The sequence below is a fragment of the Martes martes genome (genome assembly GCF_963455335.1).
Source record: "Martes martes genome assembly, chromosome: 2".
Classification (NCBI taxonomy): domain Eukaryota; kingdom Metazoa; phylum Chordata; class Mammalia; order Carnivora; family Mustelidae; genus Martes; species Martes martes.
Window position 1 is genome coordinate 14,517,355 of NC_137889.1, and position 19,933 is coordinate 14,537,287.

The window sequence follows — 19,933 nt, forward strand, 5'->3', positions numbered from 1 at the left end:
TGCCAGCTTTTGAAGCGAACTCCAACCAGTATCTTGAGCCCCGAATTGTAAGAAGAGCCGAGAGTTCTGGCACACATTTTTTAAAAGTAGATCCACGAAGGTAAAGTACCAGATTCCTGTTGCGTTCCACATGCCCTCAGTAGCCCATCTGAAATGCTCCCTGGGGCGATGATGACTCGGAGGTTTTACTCTTTCTTCTTATTCCAGATTCTAGGAGGTCCGTTTCTGTTACTGGCTCCTTCTTGTGCCTGGATGCAAGCCCCCCTAGCATGCACCAGGCTTTAGCGTCAAAGCTACCCTGGGGATGGAGCCAGTCCAGAAAGGGTCAGGTAGGTTCCCCCTGCTTTCCTTTCAAGAGTTGCTGTGTGTGATGCAATATGGTAAAATGTCTACGCCCGCTCTGAGAAGGGCGCGCTGTCCCATGCAAGGCGGTCTTGCTGTTATAACCCCGTGCAGCCGCTGTCGGAGGCAGCAGAAGCACCTCGCATAAGCTGCCCACCAGATGCATGATTCATCCTCAGTCACGTCAGAACTGAAAAGTCAGACAGCTGTAGGATCTGCAAATAGGGAATAATTAAACAGCTCCAGATCGCCGTCATCCATGGTCTCTCTTCCACGGTGCGGATGGAGGCATTCGCGAAATACTACTTGACATCTTTTTCTTCTCAGTTAATATAGGCCCTGAAATCTGGCGTGTTCTTTGGCCCGTTTACCCACAAGCAGTGCACTAAAATCCAAGAGCACCTGATTCATACGCTCGGGGACTGTTTCCAAGGCTAACATCAGATTGAGGTGGATGTTTAACCACGAAGGAAGCAAGCCTGTTTCTTCCAAGTCTGCTTGCGGAGTCACATTATTGCAGAGCTGTTTCCGTGCAACATCCGCGGGCATTTCACAAGAGAGTTGCTTTCTTTTTTTCAAATAGTGAGATGGCAGAATGGGGTCCTCCAAAGTCCATTACGTCTTGTGTTTCCAGAATGAAACCTGGCATGTCTGAAAGCATGGTTTTACCATCCTCTCGAATTTATGGGTTTAGCAATCAAAGCTATTTCTGAGGATACTAAATCCCTTCTGTCATTTGTAATAATAATTAGAGCATTTTTAAATGCAAACTATATATGGGATCGGCTCCTTAAATATCTCTTTTCCCTTTGCTTTCATATCCATCCCCATAGCTCACCGTTTCGCGGAGGGGAAGAAAGCATGCTACCTCTCTTCGCGGTCAAAGACGGCCCTTCTTCCAAGCGAAGCGCAGGGGTGTCGAGTCAGCTTTAAGGGATGCTTGGTGACATCATAGTGTGTTGAGAATATACAATAATTATATAAGGTCCCCACACCCATCAACTCCATTCATCCTTAAAGATCTTATTCAAAGTCTCCCTCTCCCATAAAGTTTTCCCTGATTACTCAACAGGAGGTCATTTCTTAATGCTGTTAGGGAATTACTATTTCTCTCTATGGAGAGATGAGTATAATTATATATTAATGAATTCCTATCGTAGGAGTTAATTTGCTAGTCATTCCTGTATTTTCCTGTGTCTCTTCTAAGGATGTTGTAAACAGTAATTTGAATATGTTAGAATTGCTGATATTTTCACACATTTGTATTATGTTTCCCCACCTAAATCATAAGCTCACTGAAGGCAAGGATCCAGATCTAGGCCTTTTTCCACAATGCACATCTCCTGGCAGTTCCCTACACATGGAAACCACTCAGGAAATAGTTGATGGTGAAGAGTTGAAAGTGGCAGCTTTAAAAGCATTCATTTGTCGTGGAGGGTGAGAATGATCTGTTTTGTTCATTTTAAGAGTCTTCCCGGAGCAGATTAACGTAGGGTAGACGTTGGGAGTTCAGACCCTAGAAATGATGACTGGACTTAACCTTGGGAAATGATTACAGATGGTGCCACGTGCTGCTTGTAAAGGGTTGTTACTGTTCAGAACAAACGTGAACATGAGGCCCTGACGTGGGGGCGTTGATTATGGTTTACTCGATGAGGAAGGATATTATCTGACAAGCCATCCGTAGGTAAGCAGTGGGCCAAATTCTGAATATTTATGTGAAAGTGACTCTCCTGAATCCCACAGGACATGTTCCTTACAAAAGGTGACCGTCATGGTTCTGTCAAAGTTTATATAGCTCTTGGTGTCCCCGGGCTTCAGTACTAAGTGTGCTCAAACCCAAGTGCTGAGTTTCCTTTCTCGGGGAAGGGATTGGCCCAGCAGAACTTTTGAAATAGGCCCACTTTCTTTGGTGTCCTGGTAACTGTCTACCCATACAATTCCCCGGCTTCTGGTGCCCTCCTCTCCGGGGTCCTGGGATCATGCATGGTTCCCGTTTGCTTTCAGACCATTCTCCCCCAGCCCAGTAATACATGCCAAATGCTGTATGTTTACATATATATCTCTTAACCTTTCTGCTTCCCAGTCAAGCTCTTGCATTTGCTCAGTGCTCCTGCTCACATTAAAACCTAAAAGGTGAGCAATCCAATAAAACTAATTCGTATTAGTGTAACAAAGACTATAGCCTCTAGGCTTTCTTGCAGATGTCTCAGTTTTGTTTTGTTTTGTTTTGTTTTTAAAGTAAAGGTTTTTTTTTTAGGTCCACATGATTTTCCTAACGGAAGAAATTCAAACACCATGAAAGAGTAAATTGAATAAATTTAATAGGCTCAGGGAAGGCAATTATAATACTATTACTATTGGCCAGATACTGTTTGGTCCTAGGGACAGTGTAAGCATTCAACATCCCATCTCCTTTAATTCCCTCAGCTCTGTAAAGTGAACATTTGTGCCCTTTACCAAAGAAGAAATTGTGATCTTCCCCCCCCCCCCCCAAATTAAATAATTTGCTCCAAATCCTGCAACTAACGAGGAGAAGACCTAGGCTTCGAACCTGCAGTGTCGGCTGCGGAGTCCAAGGCCTCGGCCCCTGTCTTGTGATGCCAGACTTCAGAGAGAAAAGTTCCTCGTGGGCACAGGGAGTTGGGAGTGTTCTCGGTGGGTGTCGTCCGGCCTCTGCAAGTCTTCCTCCCTGTAGACTCTTACGTGTTCTTTCCTACCAGCCTCTGTGGCCGCTGGAAGGGGTGCTAAGGAGTGTTCAGCGGCCGGGGCGTCGGTAGCAGTCATTCAGTATAATTTTGCTGTAATTTGGGAACTGTCAGCATTTATATAGATTTGAACTGTATCTAATTGGGCCTTCTGGTTCTGGCATAATTGCACTGTAGAGGAATCAGTCACAGTGTGGTTGGCGTACCTGAAGGGGCGAAGCAGGGACTACCGAGGCTGAGAACAGCTGGGGCGAGTCTGAGTTGTAAACAGTGGAAGAGAATGACCCTGGGGCTGTCAGACCGACGCATTGAGTTGTCGTTGAGAAACAGCACCAGTGGAAACTGCGGTGTCTCGTACGGCTGGGGTGTTCGGCTGGGTTCTGGTACAGGATGGCGATGGAAGAGAAGCCCATGGTAGCTTCAGAGAGGCACGTCGATTCTGTCTTTCGTGACACACGTCTGGCCAAGAGGAGGAGGGTGCTGCGTTCCATGGGACTCCCGTTGGCCGGGCGCTTCCCAGGGTCGAGGGACCTCCGAGAGGTCTTATTAATGGCTGTCAGCTAGGACTGGCATGTCATCGTGGTTTTATCCCAGTGGCAAATGGCTGTAACTTAGCCTTAGATGAGCTTCTAGAGAGCGAAGGGGCAGCCGGTGATGGAAACGTCTGGCAGTAGCAGAGTCTCACCTTGATTGTCTGTATGTGGAGTACCTTGGTATTCAACAAGCATGCGAGTGCCCGCTTGTGAGTAGCACACGTCGAGGGTAAAGCTTTGAGCAAAGCTTTGAATTCCTGAAGCATGTCACTGGCCCGATGGCTTGTATTTCCTCCTAACCTGTCAGTGACAAATCTCTTGCAAGAGCAGAGTGGTCCAGTGGCATTGGCTGCTTATGATTAGCGAGGTGTTGGTGTGGTCATCCCTGCTGATGGTGACAGCGGGCTCCCTGGGAGGGGGCTCTCAGCCATCCTGGTCCACTGGTCACCCTCCTTTACCCCATTCTCTACCCTTTCTGGCTTGGGCATCTCTGCTTATCTGGCAACGATTTTCTTTATCAGTGGTCAGATCTCAGGAGCAAGGGCCGTAGCCACCATGGCTAATGGAAGCTTGTAGAGTGAGGAAGGGCATGGGTTTCTCCTACAAGCCAGTGAACTGATTGATTTGTCATTGTACCTAGTAGCTGCATGTCTACGCTAAGCAGGAAGATTCAGGGGACGTGACAGACCTCAGCCCATTTGTGTGTTCTCGCGTGCGTGCGTGTGCGCCGCGGACCCCCGTGTTTGCTCTTGTACACCGTCATGCAAAGTTTCTTAGTAAAGTCATAGGTGGCAGACACCGTTAACTTGGACGTTACTAATGGGAGCCCCCCATTTACATTTCTCTTTTGAATTAAGACCATTTATTCAAATGATAGTTTAAGAATTAGACCTTCTTTAAGAGACGCATCACGTATTGAAATAAAGCGCCAGGTAACTTTAGAAAAGCTGTGTAGAATTTCCAAATATTCTAAAATACCTTATCTTAAAAAAAAAAAAAAGTGTCGTTTTTACGGCCATCAACGATTGCAGTGAAGGCTCAGCCTTAAATTTCTGAAATCAGTGGCATTGAAACCAAACCTATAGTTAACTGGTAAAGGGGCCTTTTTTCAATGCCAGTTTCCTTTTAGACTTCAAATACGAACATTTGTAAGTCAAGGATAGTAGTTTGGTTTCAAGGGAAAACTGTTTAAAATGTCGCAGCCTGCGAGTTCATGAGGGTGTACGCACTGCCCTCCCACGAGGGGGTTGCTGTCTGCTGGAGAGGGTCTGGGAGGGGAATATGTGTTCTTTAGAGCAGCTTCTTAAAAAATATTGTGGTAGACCCCCTGTTAAGAGAACCAAACACCATTCATACGTAAAATTGGGGTTAATAAATTGAAGTACATTGTAAAACCCAGGGTCTGTCCGATGTATCAGAGACACCGTTCACGTAACCTCCGAGAGCTTCTGATTTCCCCAAGTTCAAGGGTGTTTCAGATAAAACTTGGCATGTCAGGAGTCCTGTGAACAGTTTATTCGAAGGAATACAGTTGTATTGCTTCTGTGCTCACTCTACATTTTATAGGCATGTTTGACCATTTTTATGAGTCACAGTGTCTACTGCATGTGGTAATTTTATTGGCATCTATAATTTTAACTTTAGTGTTAATTTTGGCAACACGGAGAACAAAAACAGGCGCGCTTTAGTGCTGAGGAGCAAAGCTGAGCCAGACTTGGAATTAGCAGGAGCAAATGATGAAGCTTTTATTACAAGGGAAGAAATGAATGGCTAATATATGTTGCTATTCTTTTTAAAATTAAAGCCTCCTTTTTTCAGATTGGATTGAGTATTTAAATAGTTTCTCTAACAAGACGGAAATAGAGCTACACAGGGGGACCGTGTTAAGCTTTTATGCCAGAATTCTGCTACATTGATATAGAATCATAGAATCATTGAAACCCTGAAGGAATCTTCGACATCATTTCCAAACCCTCGTTTTACAGATGAGGAAACAGACGCAGAGTGGTAATTGTATTTAGTTATGAGAGACTAGGCATTTATCAGAATACCTTCTGAATGCCTTTATGTGCTGGGAATCTCCCGATTATAAATTAGTACAGTCTCAGGACTGTGTTGGTAAGTAGGTTGCTTTGATCCATGAACTTCATTAGGGTCAAAGGTCACTCTTTAATCCAGAGTATAGCTCAAACCGACCTTCACAGCAGAAACTAGTATTTAAAAATAAACAGGAAAATAGGATAATTTAAACATAATGCTAGTGGTTGGGAAAAAAAATAGATTATTTAAAGAAGGCTAAGATAGAAGATGGGCTTTGGGGTCCTTTCAAGGGTGTAGTTTATGATGATGTAGTTCTGGAAAATTTTTGGCTGTCCTTTTCTTATAGAGTTGTGGAAGATGGGTGCTTTAAGATGGAAGGAAATAGATTTATGTTTGCTTTTCTAGCTAGGTATCTTTTGGAAAGCTGCGGATATCATCTGGGACGAGATGGATGCATATTGGTGTGAAAGTCACGTCTTCTTAGGAGCTGTGTTGCCCTCCCTCAGATACAGAGGTTGGAGAGTACCGAGAACCTAAATTAATATCTGAAAAAAATGGCATTTATAAAGAACAGAGTTTTATTACAGTACCTTTTTTTTTTTTTTTTGGCACACCAATAGAACTGAGATAGGACCCATTTTGCAACTTGAGTGCCTAAAGGTATTAAATATATAACAGGCTCTCAAATGTATTTCTTGAAAGGATGAATTATGTGAGGAAGAAATTTTTTTGAAATAATTCCAACTAAAGGAACTAGCCAAAAGTTGGGAAGGAAGGGGGGGGTCGATGGTAAAAAATGTGTGTTCATGATGAAGATATTTCAGAGGTGGGAATAACTAGCGGCAGACAGTGCAGGATAGAGAAAGTCAGCGCGTGCATGATTTCTGCCTGTCGTCGCAGACCCTCCTTGTCAGCTGCCTGGACAATTGTCATCGTTGCGGGGGTTTGTTTCCCACAGTTGCGGAAGAGTGATTTTTCTGACACCAACATGTCACGTCATTCCACAAACGCACGCAAAGCTTCCCCATCAGCATCGAGAGTTAGATGTAAGCCTCTGGTCAGCCAGGATCCCTCTGACTCCTGTTTTTCCCGCCATCCCACCCCCAACATGGTCCAGCTGTGCCCAGGGGTGCCTAGCACCCCCACCCCAGGCTGCGCTGCTTTCTGCCCGCGAGCGCATGCGCGCCCTCCCGCCTCTGTCGGACTCCCCACGCTCCTCCCGGCTGGAGCCGGGCGGGGCCTTTCCTCTGCCCTCATGTTTCTCAGCTCACCAGTACCTCAAATAAAAGCAATGTCCAAATACTCAGTGAGGCATTTTTGACTTTAATGTTAAATGCTCTTAAAGTCAAAACGGTGTGCTCACAGCTGGAATATTGTCATGTCTTCTCTAATTTTAAATTTATTTACCAGAAGTTTCTGGAATGCTTACTCTGTCCCGGGCACTGTGCTTGGTTTTGTCTGAATTATTTTGGATTTGACACATGCTCCCCGAGAACTGTACTTAAAAGGATGTTTGTAAGAAAATAAAGCTGAAAAAAAAGAAAAGAAAAGAAAAGAAAGATGAAATAAAACCTATTTACCCCTTCTTTCTAGAACAACAGAACAGAATTGTGGCGGTCCAGAAAAAAATTTGTTAGCCTACAAGGTAACTATGAGTTGTCTTTACGAATGCGTTCAGAACTCATTCTGACAAAAGAAAAATCCATCCCATAAATTACAGACAAGTAACCATAGTTTATACACAATGTGGTAGTTTCTGTAGATTATGGTGACCAGTATTTTAGCACTATTTACATTCCCTTGTTTTCTTCTTCTTCTTCTTTTTTTTTTTTTTTTAATTTATTTGCCAGAGAGAGAGAGAGAGAGAAAGAGTACACACAAGCAGGCAGAGAGGCAGGCAGAGGCAGCGAGAGAAGCAGGATCCCTGCTGAGCAAGGAGCCCGATGCGGGACTCGATCCTAGTACCCTGGGATCATGACTTGAGCCGAAGGCGGTGGCTTAACCAACTGAGCCACCCAGGCGTCCCTGTTTTCTTCTTTAATCATTAAATGTGGTCCAGTTGTTGGAAGAATTTTCTGGGTTGTTTTTTTGTTTGTTTGTTTGTTTGTTTGTTTGTTTTTTAAGATTTTATTTATTTATTTTGAGGCAGAGAGTGTGCATGAGTGGGGGGAGAGGCAGAGGCAGGAGGGAGAGAGAATCTTAAGCAGACTCCACGCTGAGCATGGAGCCCAACACAGGGCTCAACCTCACGACCCCAAGAGCATGACCTGAACTGAAATCAAGAGTCAGACACTTAACCAACAGAGCCACCCAGGTGCCCCGAATTTTCTAGTATTCTAAGAGTGACTCGCTGGCTCATTAAGCAGGTCTTACATAAAAGAGCCATAGAAAATCATGGTAAACTTGACTAATGTATTGCATTAAGAGATATCTGTGACTGCTTTAATATAGATCTTAAATGCATGTCCTGATCCTCACTTAATATATAATTATTTTTCTGTGGTAACTGCTGTGTTTCGGTGCACTGTTATCGATAGTTGAAACTAAGAGTCTTAGAAATGGCCTGGTTGGGTATATTTGGTCTCTTGTTATTTTGTTTGTTTTGCAATTATTTAGCAAAAATATGTGAGGAAAGTCACAATCCTTAAAATACCCTGGGAAATTCCTAGGATTAAAATGTTATGAATGGAGAGTCATTCATTCATACTTTCATTCAACAAACGTTTACTGAGTGTCTGGTGTAACCTCTGCCTGACTCTAGGGCCTGGGAATGTAGTTGGAATATAGCATTCGAGTGTTCTTCTTTGGCAGAGCTTATAGTCGGTGGGGGTGGGGGGGTGAGGCAGACAGTAAACCAGTACACACACACACACATTCAGAGAGTGAAGACAGTAGTTTGCTTAGATTCTGGTACCAAGTCGGGGGTGTGTGTGGTTTTTCCACACCAACAAACACTTTTCTAACACCAGCCTACAACTGGGATGATTTCGGATACCGTCTACCTGGAGAGAGCATCAGATCCCACAGGTTTTACCTGAATTATTTTAGATTTGACAAATGTTCCCTGAGGACTGTACTTAAATGGAAGTTTGTAAGAAAATAAAGCTGATATAAATCTATTTACTCTTTCTTTTTAGAACAATATGAGTTACGGCGCCTCAGAAAACATTTGTTGGCCGCAAAGTAGCTATGAGTTGGCTCACTCCTAGAAGACTGCCCCCCCTTCCAAACCAACGGAAAGCCCAAGTTGTCCCCTGTGCTTCTGAACAGACCGGCTCCATAGCAGAGGTTTCCATGACCCCTCCTCGGACTCAAGGAACTTGCTAGAACAGCTTGTAGAACTCAGAGAAACGTTTTACTGATGAGAGTGCCAGTTTATTACCCAAGGATACAGCTCAGGAACAGCCACAGGGTAGAGCTGCGTAGTAGGGTTGAGTACAGGGAAGGGGCTCAGAGCTTCCGTGCTCTCTGGGCGCGCCACTCTTCCCCAAATACCCATGTATTCACCAACCTGGCTCTCTGAACCCCATCGTTTGGGTTTTTGTGGAGGCTTCATTACAGAAACATAATCAACTAAGTCATTGGCCATTGGTGACTGATTCAACCTGTCCAGCCCCTCTCCCCTTCCCAAAGGTTGGGGAGGAGGACGGCAAGTTCCAACCCTGCAACCACAGGGTGAGTTCTCCTGCAACCCCGCCCCCCTCCGCTTCAGGTCCCAAAATCACCTTATCGACATAACACAAGACACCTTATCTCTCTTATCACTTGGGAAATGCCGCAGGCTTTAGGGGCCCTGTGCAGGGAATGGGGATAAAGACCAGATACGTATTTTTTTTTATATGTCACATACCATACTCAGGTAACATAAGAGAGTGTCTCCTGGTTCAGGTGGTCAGGACAGGGCTCCCTGATTAACCCGAGACTCAAAGGAGAAGTCACTCCAGCAAAGGTCTGTGCAAGGAGCCTTCTAGAAGCTCAACAGATGCAGAGGCCCTGAGTTGAGAAAAACCTTGTCCTGTTCAAAGAACAGAGGAAGTTGTGAGTGTGGAAGAGGGAGGGGGTGGGGAGCAGTAGGGTGTTGGTCCTAGAGGAAGCTGGACAGGCCCAGACCCAGACCCTGTGGGCTACTGCAGACCTGGTAAACCGTTCTGCTCTCTTTCTGGGTGCAGTGGGCTGTCACCCGAGGACTTTATGCAGGGAGGTGGTGAGTTTCCTGTTTTTCTAGGACGTGGCTGCTCTGTGGAGAAGGGAAAGCTGACAATCATCAAGCCAGTCCAGTGGGCAGGGGCCCGGTGGCGGGGGGGCGGGGGTGTGCTTTGGGGGATGGGTAACACTGGAGTCGGAGTGGAGGAGCCCGCCCAGGAGCATTTGGGCACAGTGTGGATGAGAATTGCCGATGGGGTTGGAGACCGGAAGGGAGTGGGAAATAATTCATCTTAGCGCGGTATAAAAATGAGAGGACAAGAGAGTCCCTTAGAGCATCCAAATTACATTCCGTTCTATAGCCCGAGTTAAAAGTTATGGCACAGAGTCATTATTAGAGCAAAACTGAGCTTTTCCAAAACAAATGCAATTCAGACACACTTGAAGCATGCCGGCTCTTGTAGTTGGCAGCGATGAACGTAAAGAAACTGACGGAGAAGATGGCAGTTCGACTCCACGCGTAATTTCCGCCAAAAGCAGAAGGACAAGCCTGGCCTGAACAGTGTTTAGTTTTGCTGACGGTCCCGCTTTCCACAGAGAGCGCGAGTTTCCCAGAACTTATACACAATCCTAAAGTAGACCTGCACTTAAAAAAGCATCCCGCTTAGTGGTTTAGTATCCCTGGTCTTCTGAGAAGTCCTAAATCATGGTAGGCAACTCTCCGAAGGTGTTCAGCTTCCGAATGGTACGCAGGTCCAAAGGGGCTGGAGTCTGCTTTGATCTCTCCCGTGGCCTTGTCATCTCATTTTCCAAATCATCCCAAGTGACTTTGAGGTCCACGAAGCTAACCTGCCAATTCATCAGGAACCCAGCCTCGGCATCCCTACCCTCTCCTGGAGAAGGTGGAAGGAGAGAGAAGGATTTCCAGAAAAGATCTTCCCAGTGGCTTGTAGGCTGAGCCACGGGGCCCACGGTGGGGAGGAGAGATTTGAACAGGGACAGCTCCAAACTCCCTCCTCCACCGCACCTCGCAGCCACCCCTGGTCCGTCTGTCACAGGAGGCTTTAGCATTAGGTTTTGTTTTAATTGAGGGCACAATGGGTTTAAAAAGATACACAGCGTTCTAGGCGGTAGCGCACTTGCCCACTGAGATGGTCCCAGCCCACGCAAAGCCGTCATTTTTGAGTCACCAGTATGAACGGAGCTTTCCCAGCCAGCGAAAGAGACTCAGATCCCCAGGGACAGGCACAATTCCGTGTTCTTATTTCTACCCGCTGCTCCCCCACCAGATGTTTGCAAGAGGCCCCTCTTTATGGTGTTTCTACCCCGCAGGCCCCCCCAAGTTCATGGGTTCTCAGTGAGGTCAGTTCCTGTCTTTTGCTGTTCTTCTCTTGTACTGGGTTTTGGTCCAACACTGCCAAACCCCCCCGCCCCCCCGACCACTGGGAACACTTGCTCTTCTCACCCCCATCTTGCAGAGAATGGAGCCCTGAGTGAGGCAGGAGAGAGGGAAGCACTGAACTGAGCTGGGTTTGGTGGGAGGTGTGGGGCTCCCACCTTGGACCCTGGGGTCTTGCTTCATTCACGCACCTGTTAGGCTTAACCCTGCCCTGGTGGTTTTTATTGCCAGGCCCCTTTGGCCTGGTTTTGTCCATCAAACCTTTTCCCGTCTAGTCTATCAAAGCACATTCAGGTTCTTTCTCCAGGGGCCTCTGGGCCCCCAGCAAACCAGGGATCGTGGCTGGGCACAGCTTTCCGTGCCTCGACAGAGAGGAGGCTGGTCCCTGACAGCCATGCTGCTTGGGCCACAGGTGGACCCGAGTCTGGGATCTGGCCGGCCACGGTAGTTTACTGGAGAGAGAAATCATGCTTAGGGAACAAAAAAAGGAGAGATTACATAAATACGTGTGGGACGTAAGCTCCGAAGCCCACAGAAACTTGCTGTGCTGAAACTTCACGCTCTTTCTGTAGGGCCTTTTCTCCAGTGAAACCCCCATGTCTGAAACAAGTGGCACCCAGGTGTCAAGGTCAGACTTCCCGGCTCTGCCAGCCTCTCCCTCTGCTGGGCCCCCCTACCTCCATCCCCTCTCCAGGAGCCTTTCCAGGGAATTCTAGAAGTCCTTGGAACAAAACTTGCAAAACACCCCACCATGACATGACGATCACAGAAAGGAAGACAGACACACTGCGTGCCGACTCTCTCTGGTAGTGTCTTCCCCCTGCTGCGGGGTCTTCAGCCCACCCCCCGTCTCCACTGGCTCCTTTAGTTGCAGACATGTGCAGGCGGCCGCAGTCCCGTGTGGATGGCGTTCTGCTCTCTGCGGCTCCCTCCAGTTTCTGCTGTCGCTGAAATGACTTTGTCATTCCTGAAATGCCTTTGGTGGCTCAGCATCCCTCATAGGATGAAGGCCCTGGGCACTCAGCGTTCACTCATGGTTGTCCCTGCACACCTGTGCCCCTTCCCTGCTACTCCCCAGAAGACATCCATCACCCACACAACCCCCCCCCCCCCAGCCACCAGGCACACTCCTACGTCATCCCTGGATTCAGGCTGGACATCCACGGGGAAACCACCCACTTCCTGCTTCTAAGCCCTGCCCCCCGCCTCCCCCTCCCCTGCTTCCCCCCAAGGGGCTGCTGCACCCCCACCCCGCCCTCTCAGCCCTAGCCCTCCGTTGTTCACCTTCTCCGGTGAACTGTGAACTTCGGTCTACTTGTCTGTCTCCTCCACGTACACAGAAGCTCCTTGAGAGCAGAGGTGTTTCCGGGGGAGGAGGGATGACTCCCTGTCCCGAGTAAATCCCAAGCCCCCAGCAGATGCCTGACATGCAAAGAGCGCTCGGCATCGGATCGAATGAATCTTCAAGTTTTCAGCAAGTGCGTTTGTCGAGATGGGAATGACAGTTAGACATAAACCAGCCCCAAGTTAATAAAATCAGAGATCCTTTTTCAGTCTCGTGTTGTGCGCCTTTCAGGAGTTAAGCCTGCGGCAGGGAGATCTCGGGTTTGCAAGGCGGGTTCTAGTTGTCGAGGCCGCTGGAGCGTCCGCTGCTCTGCGGCCATCCTTCCACCTGCACGGCATTGGCCGTGGCCGTAACAGACTTCCAGGTTCAGAGTGGATCCCGTTCCTAATAAAGGGAACGGGGAAGAATCCAAGGAGGGGCGTGTGTGTGCGCGTCAGTGTGTGTTTGTGGGACGAAAGGCTGGGTCTTTGAATGAACTGCTTACTTGAAAATTGTCTTTCTGCAGGTGATGTGTCACCAATCAGCATGTCTCCCATCAGTCAATCTCAGTTTATCCCCCTCGGGGAGATCCTTTGCTTGGCCATCTCGGCAATGAACTCCGCCAGGAAACCTGTCACCCAAGAGGCACTGATGGAGCACCTGACCACGTGTTTCCCAGGTAACGGGAAGAGAACTTAGCGCTTTCCAGATAGGGGCGCGTTCCTTCCCCGCGGAGGAGGTCATGCGGACCATTTCTCTCATTTAAATGTCATGGGAAAAAAATTCTTTGCCAAAACGGGCCGGAAACTTTTCTTAGTTCTGTCATTCAAAGCTGAGGCACCCTGGTTCCTTCAAAAATAATTTGCTGTCTTCAGATGTTACGGCAGTCCTCTTTAAATCGGCACGGAGAAGAAGACATTCGAGCAGAATCCGTGCAGAATTCTGGCAAAAACTACCAAGGTTCTGTTCAACCTCCCCATACCCTTCTTGAAATACATAAACATCAGGATTCATGGGAACAGGTCAGACAGTTTGGGTCCCTAAAAAGACAGTAATGTCAAAAATAAACAGGCCTTGTCTGTTTGTGTCATGGCTTGATGAGTTTTTATCATTTGATATTGGATAAATCAGATCAGATGTTTCCTTTTCTCTTAAATATTATGAAAAGAACAGGCCAGCTGCTGCACGAGTGGCGTTGGGGGCCTCCAGCGCCGGAAGGCGGTAGGGACGGTGAGGGCTCAGGGCTGAATGCCCTCTCGCCAGAGAGGCTGCCCACTACTCAGCTCCAGGACATCAACCCCCCTCCCCCCAAAAAAAACGTAGAACCTTGCCAGAGTTGAAAATCTCTTACTTTTTCAAGAGAACCTGGACTTTCAGTTTTATGTGAAATCTGTAGACGTCCTTCACTATGGGCAGTTGCGTGTCTGTGTTGTGTGTGCGTGTACATTTTAACACATGGGTGCCAGTGACATACAAGTCAGATAAAACACATTACCTTGCCCCCAGCTGGCCAGCTTGGCTGGGACTCTACCTACAGCTGCATTAAAAATGAACCCGTGACACAGGTTCCATTTAACCTAGGAGAGACCTTGGTCAGTAGAAACTAGAGGCTGTAGCCGTTAGCTCTCACTACTGAGATGCTGGGTAGCAGTCACAGAGCATCAGTGACGTATGGCAATGAACATTCATTTAGCTCACGTATCTGGGGTTCTCCAGGAGTCCGCTGACCCAGGCTGGACCGTCCAGGGGCCTCTGCTCCACCCGTCCCCCGTCCTCTTTGGAAAAGGAGACAAGCAGAGGCCTGTTCTGGACAACAGAGGCACAAGAGAACAGGCCCAGTTGTCCAAGCCTTCTTCAGCCCTTTGGTCACACCATACCCGCTACCGTTTCATTGGCCAAAGCAAACTTGGCTGAACTCAAGGTTGAGATGTAGGAAAATGCACCCCACCCATGGGGGGAAGGCGCAAGGACAGCTTCTAAACTAAATATTCATCTACTGTGTTGAGTCTCCCAACTTTCCCTTTTGCCCCAACGGAACTTTATAGTTCTCTCCCAGTGATTTTTTTTTCTCCTTCTTCTATTTTCTGATTAACACGTTTCAAAATTATGCATACCGTTTAAGAACACAGACTCACCTTCGCAACCAATAAATTGCCTTGAATTTTCTAACATTATCTCTGAATATTCTTCACTGTCTGATGGTCTTTCTTTGTTAACTTCCAGGTAAACCCTTTTCCTTTCAGTGATAACATAAGCAGAGTCCCAGGTAAGAGCCATCTAAGGAGACAGATGCCATTCCCAGACGGAATGCCCTTGTGAAGAAAGACCCTTCTCGCAGCCTTATACCTGGTTAGCCACTTCTGACATCAAACGTCCCGGTTGCTTTTAAACTCCCTCTATTTTCATGTGGCTTCATGAGAGATCACATCGCTTTTCCAAAGTTGGTTACATCTCTCCCATTACTGGGCTATAAAATAGAGAATGGAAAGAACACAGGGCCAGTATGTCACAGTGAATTGTGAAAAATAGCAAAATAAAATAGTAAATTGTCGAGCAGCCGATTACAATATCCCTAAGTTGAAATACTTTGCAGAGAAATTCATAGGTCACCTGTACTTAAAAGAACAACTGCTTTGCTAGCTTTTATGGTAAGTGAACTTACATCTCAAGACCTTATTGTCAGATAGACTGAGAGGAGTGAACTGAACCTTTTTCATCTTTGTGATACTGATGAGTATTTGTTCAACCTCAGATGGCAGGGGCACTGCATAAACCCGAGTCTAGGGCAGTGTTTGGCAAACTATGGCTGCAGGCTGGGTGTGGCCCACTGCTTGTGCTTATAAATAAAGTTTTATTGGAACACAGCCTTGCCTAATTGTTTACGTCTTGTCTTTGGCTACAGAACTGAGTCCTTGCAGCTGGGAGATCATATGGCTCACAAAGTAAAATAGTTACTTTCTGACTGTTTCCAGAAAAAGTTTGCCAGCCACCGGTTTAGGGCACGGTAGTAATGATTTAAAGCTTTGGTTTAGCAATGGTTCCATATTTTAGACTAGTATTTCACAAAATGAGGTTGTTTCCTGCCTGTCTTCCTTCTTCCTTATCTCTCTTCCTCCTTTCTTTTCTTTCCTTTCTTTTGCAAGCATTAAGGTACGTCAGAACGAAACAATTTAGAAACTTAACACAATTCAAATTCTATTTGAAAGTGTATTTTCAGTGACAGTGCTAAAATGCTGGAGGGATTTAGATACCATAGTTATGGGGCTTATTTTGTTTTCTTAAGGTAAGACTATTTACTTTCTTGTAGCTTACCGTTTGAAAATAAAGTTTTGAAGTCTAACCAAATATTATTAAAATATTTGAACTCTCATATTTAATGCCTATGTCATAAATTTTAAAAAAGGTCTAGATTTTGGCCTTTACATCCATATTCTAAAGAATGTTTTTTAGTGAAAAACCTTCTAGTAAAAATGTCTGACATACTGAAATGGGACCCCCCCCCCTTTTTTTAAATGTAAACCCTTTTATCACCTTTCTATACTGGTTGAATTTTTGAAAACAACTTTTGTCCACCAGTTTCCATTACAGAAACAAGAATTTTTTTAAGGTATAAAAAGAATGAAATACTTGCTTAACAGCTAAGTAAGTACTCCTCGACCATCCATCCCGAATGATCATTTAAATCAAACTAATACTTGTCGAGTTGTTATAGTCTGAACTTCCCGGGAGGAAAGCTGACCCTCAGAGAAAGAACTGCTAATGGGGTTGAAGTGGGTTTTTCAAGTTGCCGGAGAATGTTATCGTTATGTACCCCGCGTTCTATCTCCCAACTCACCCCGTTACGTCACTTCTTGCAGAATTCCCCCTCGGCCAGTGCTCTCCACACACGAGAAGAAATAACCCAAAGAAGCCCACGAGAGTTTCCGTCCAAAATGCTAGAATGTGGGCATGTGCTCTCCGTTCCGACAGTGGTCGGATTTGCGGGATTAAAGAGATCTTACAAGCCTAAGCGTCCCGTTGACAAGCGGTGCTTTTAGGTATCTGCTTTTGCTTTGGAAAGATGCGAAGGTGTGGAAAAGGAGAGAAGTCAGCTTTCAGCTCTGTTTGGATATAAAGTTTATCTTTGTTCTTTAAGCCCTCAAAATCCAGATTCATGGTGAATTTTGGATTCGCTAGAATCTGGAAATGGTGGAAGGTGCAAACACTGAAAATACCCATCACAGCCATCTCTTTCCCAGGTGAGCCCTGCCGATTTCTCGTGCAAGTCTGGATTCCACAGACACCTAAAAATACCAGTCATTAGACAAGGGCTTCATAATAAAATAATCATCCTAAAAAATCAGTGACTTGAAGTTAAAGCTTTGAAAACCCACTGGTCGAAGTGTGGAGAGTGGATTGGACAGGGAATGCTTCTAGTATGTTTTTTCAAATTAAACATGATCGGACTGACAAACTTGAAAATCCAAGACATGAAAACTTTAGATGTAAGTTCTCTCTGGAAACTCATTCTTATTCCTTCCTTTGGGAATGATCCGAGCACTTATTCTTTTTTTTTTTTCCCCAGAGCTTTTTTTTTTTTTTTAATTAACATATAATGTATTATTTGTTTCAGGGGTACAGGTCTGTGAATCATCAGGCTTACACAATTCACAGCACTCACCATAGCCCATACCCTCCCCAATGTCCATCACCCAGCCACCCCATCCCTCCCCCCAGCCCACTCCCCTCCAGCAACCCTCTGTTTGTTTCCTGAGGTTAAGAGTCTCTTATGGTTTGTCTCCCTCCCTGGTTTCATCTTGTTTCATTTTTCCCTCCATTACCCCTACGATGCCCCGCCTTGACTCTCGAATTCCTCGTATCAGTGAGATCATATGATAATTGTCTTTCTCTGATTGATTTCTTTTGCTTAGCGTAATACCCTCTAGTTCCATCCACGTTGTTGCAAATGGCAAGATTTTGGGATGTTTTGATGGCTGCATATTATTCCATTGTATATATGTACCACATCTTCTTTATCCATTCATCTGTTGATGGACTTCTAGGCTCTTTCCATAGTTTGGCTGTTATGGACATTGCTGCTATAAACATTTGGGTTCACGTGCCCCTTCAGATCACTACATTTGTATCTTTAGGGTAAATACCCAGTAGCTGAGCACTGATTCTTAATGGTAAGTAAACATGATGACACTGAGGTTACAAGTCTGTGTAGGTTCCTAAGTTTTCTATGATCAGTGCTTGGAAGGCCTACAGTCAGCAAATTCTGTTTATAGTACAAGTTGTTTTTCTGGATTACACCTCAGCTTTCCTTTATTACAGCAGCAGAGTCAGTGGGTCAATCACAAATGCTTATAAATGAGCCTTACCAGTTTTTTGGAAGAACTTGTGTCTGTGACAATAGTGATTGCAAGCATGCTGCCGTGTCAGATACAGTTCGTTTTCCATATGGGTTTGAAACCCGCATGGCAGTGCCGCCCAAGCCCAGTGGGCATCATTCATAGGACTGCAGTGGGCACAGTGTCTCATCTTGGGAGTGGTAGTCTATGTGAGTGGTGCCCCCGAACTTGTTCAGCCAAAGGCCCTGGTTGGGAGTAGGGCGTAGAAGCTCTTTTAAGTGGCTTCTCTTAGGTGAATGCATGTTTTATGACGGCGCTCAGGAATTTCATATATAGGGTGGGGGTTGTATCACTAATTCACATGGAGTTCATTTTGTGCAGAAACTATCATAAAATTTTTTTAAAAATTGTTATTGTACCTGCCTGGAATCCATTTGCATAAACACCAGCATACTACATCTCTCAAGAGTAGAGCCCTAGTCTAAAGGGAAACCGTGCAGTGCAAAAATTAGATGATTGTACTAAACAGTACGTTATTCAAAGCAATGTTGCCTTTCCCACATTGGTCACAAAAGATGCCTTCTGAAGATGGTAACAGGGATGGGTGGACAGGTCACATCATATTCATAGGATGCTCTCCCAGGCCATTACTCATGCTTTCATATCCCACTTTTGTAGTTTTGGAAGGATTGTGGCAAACTGAGTTTGCCCTGCTCTTCTAGGTTGCTACAGGATGTTCTCCGAAGGTAATCTGGTTTCCATGGGTCCTGCCTGAAAGTCAAGATGATTACTAGCTAATGTTTCTAGAGCCTGCACCGCACATCAGGTACTGCTGTCCATACATTAAACTCCTTTAACCTCAGAACTACCCTATGAGGGTACCTGCTGTCATCCACATTCCAATGACCGTGAGCAGAGGCTCAGGTTAGTTAAGTTGCCTAAGGCGATACCTGCTGTACGAGTTTTCCAGCACAGCCCTAACAAGGTACAGGGGGCATAAACACCAGAAATTTATTGTCTTACAGTTCAGGAGACTAGAACTACAAAATCAAGATATCAGCACAGTTGGTTGGTTCCTTCCAAGGTCTGTTGAGGGTAGACACTCTTCCACACCACACTCCTTGGCTGATGGATGGACATCTTCGACCAATGCTTCTTCACATTGTCTTCTCTCCATGCATGTGCTTCTGCCCACTTTCCCCTTTGTAGGAGGACATGGGTCATGCTGGAGAAGAGCCCACGCCGATGACCTCATTTTAACTTGTTTATCTCTACAAAGGCCCTGTCTCCAAGCAAGGTCACATTCTGAGGTTTGGGGCATTAGGTGTAAACACAGGAATGGTGTGGGCAGGGGAGGCTGCCTAATTCAACCACTACCACCAGCTCATCGTGATGGAGCTGGAGTTTGAATCTAGTCATGTAGCCTTGGACTCCAGGCTTTCGGTCTCCACATTCCATTGCCCTAACTATGTTAGTCTGAGTCACATGTAATTGTCATTTTGTGGGTCAGACACAGTTGAACACTGGCAGTATGATTCAACCTGACCCATTTCCAAACTCTGGCATGCAGGTCAAATCAGTTAGTACTCTCACACTCCGTGGGCCTGGCACTGAGGTATGGAGAATGCCCTAGAAATACACGAATGCTCCGTAACCTGGGAAGTTTATACTCTAATGAATTTGGACTCTTGATTCTGTCCTTTAAGAAAGACAAGGCGTAAACATGCACACAAAGACCTTTGAAAGCAGTATCAGTCTCGGTACAAGGAAGTGTCTTGTCACTTTCTTCTGGAATTTCTATTCTAGCGAATATGGCATATTTGGCAGTGACCAGATGGACACAGAGCATCTAAATTTCCACAGGTGTATTTCTTAGGGCCTTTGGGTTATGAAGTAGAAAAACTACCTCCTTCCTGCAGACTCAGTCTGAGAGACTGAGGAGGGAGAACGTTCTCCCTTGAACTTGACCGACCCTGTTGTCCCTTTCAAAACCGAAGGTCATGGTTTCAGAATTCGAGGGTGCATCATGAGCCATGGTCAAGTCTAATTGCCCTTTTATGTAACTTAAAGAATTAAGTTTATTAAGTAAGCTTAGTCTTGAAAAATGAGTG

The 19,933-nt window shown here is 45.9% G+C and overlaps 1 protein-coding gene across 4 annotated transcripts in view; it reads left to right on the forward strand.

Moving 5' to 3' along the window:
• Nucleotides 1-19,933, forward strand: part of STOX2 (storkhead box 2) — a 204,627-nt gene that overhangs the window by 175,864 nt on the left and 8,830 nt on the right. For all 4 annotated transcript variants that reach the window (XM_080797240.1, XM_080797242.1, XM_080797243.1 and 1 more), the window contains exon 2: nucleotides 13,016-13,168. In XM_080797240.1, coding sequence (XP_080653366.1) covers nucleotides 13,016-13,168 — 153 coding nt within the window. The remainder of the gene's footprint in view (nucleotides 1-13,015; nucleotides 13,169-19,933) is intronic.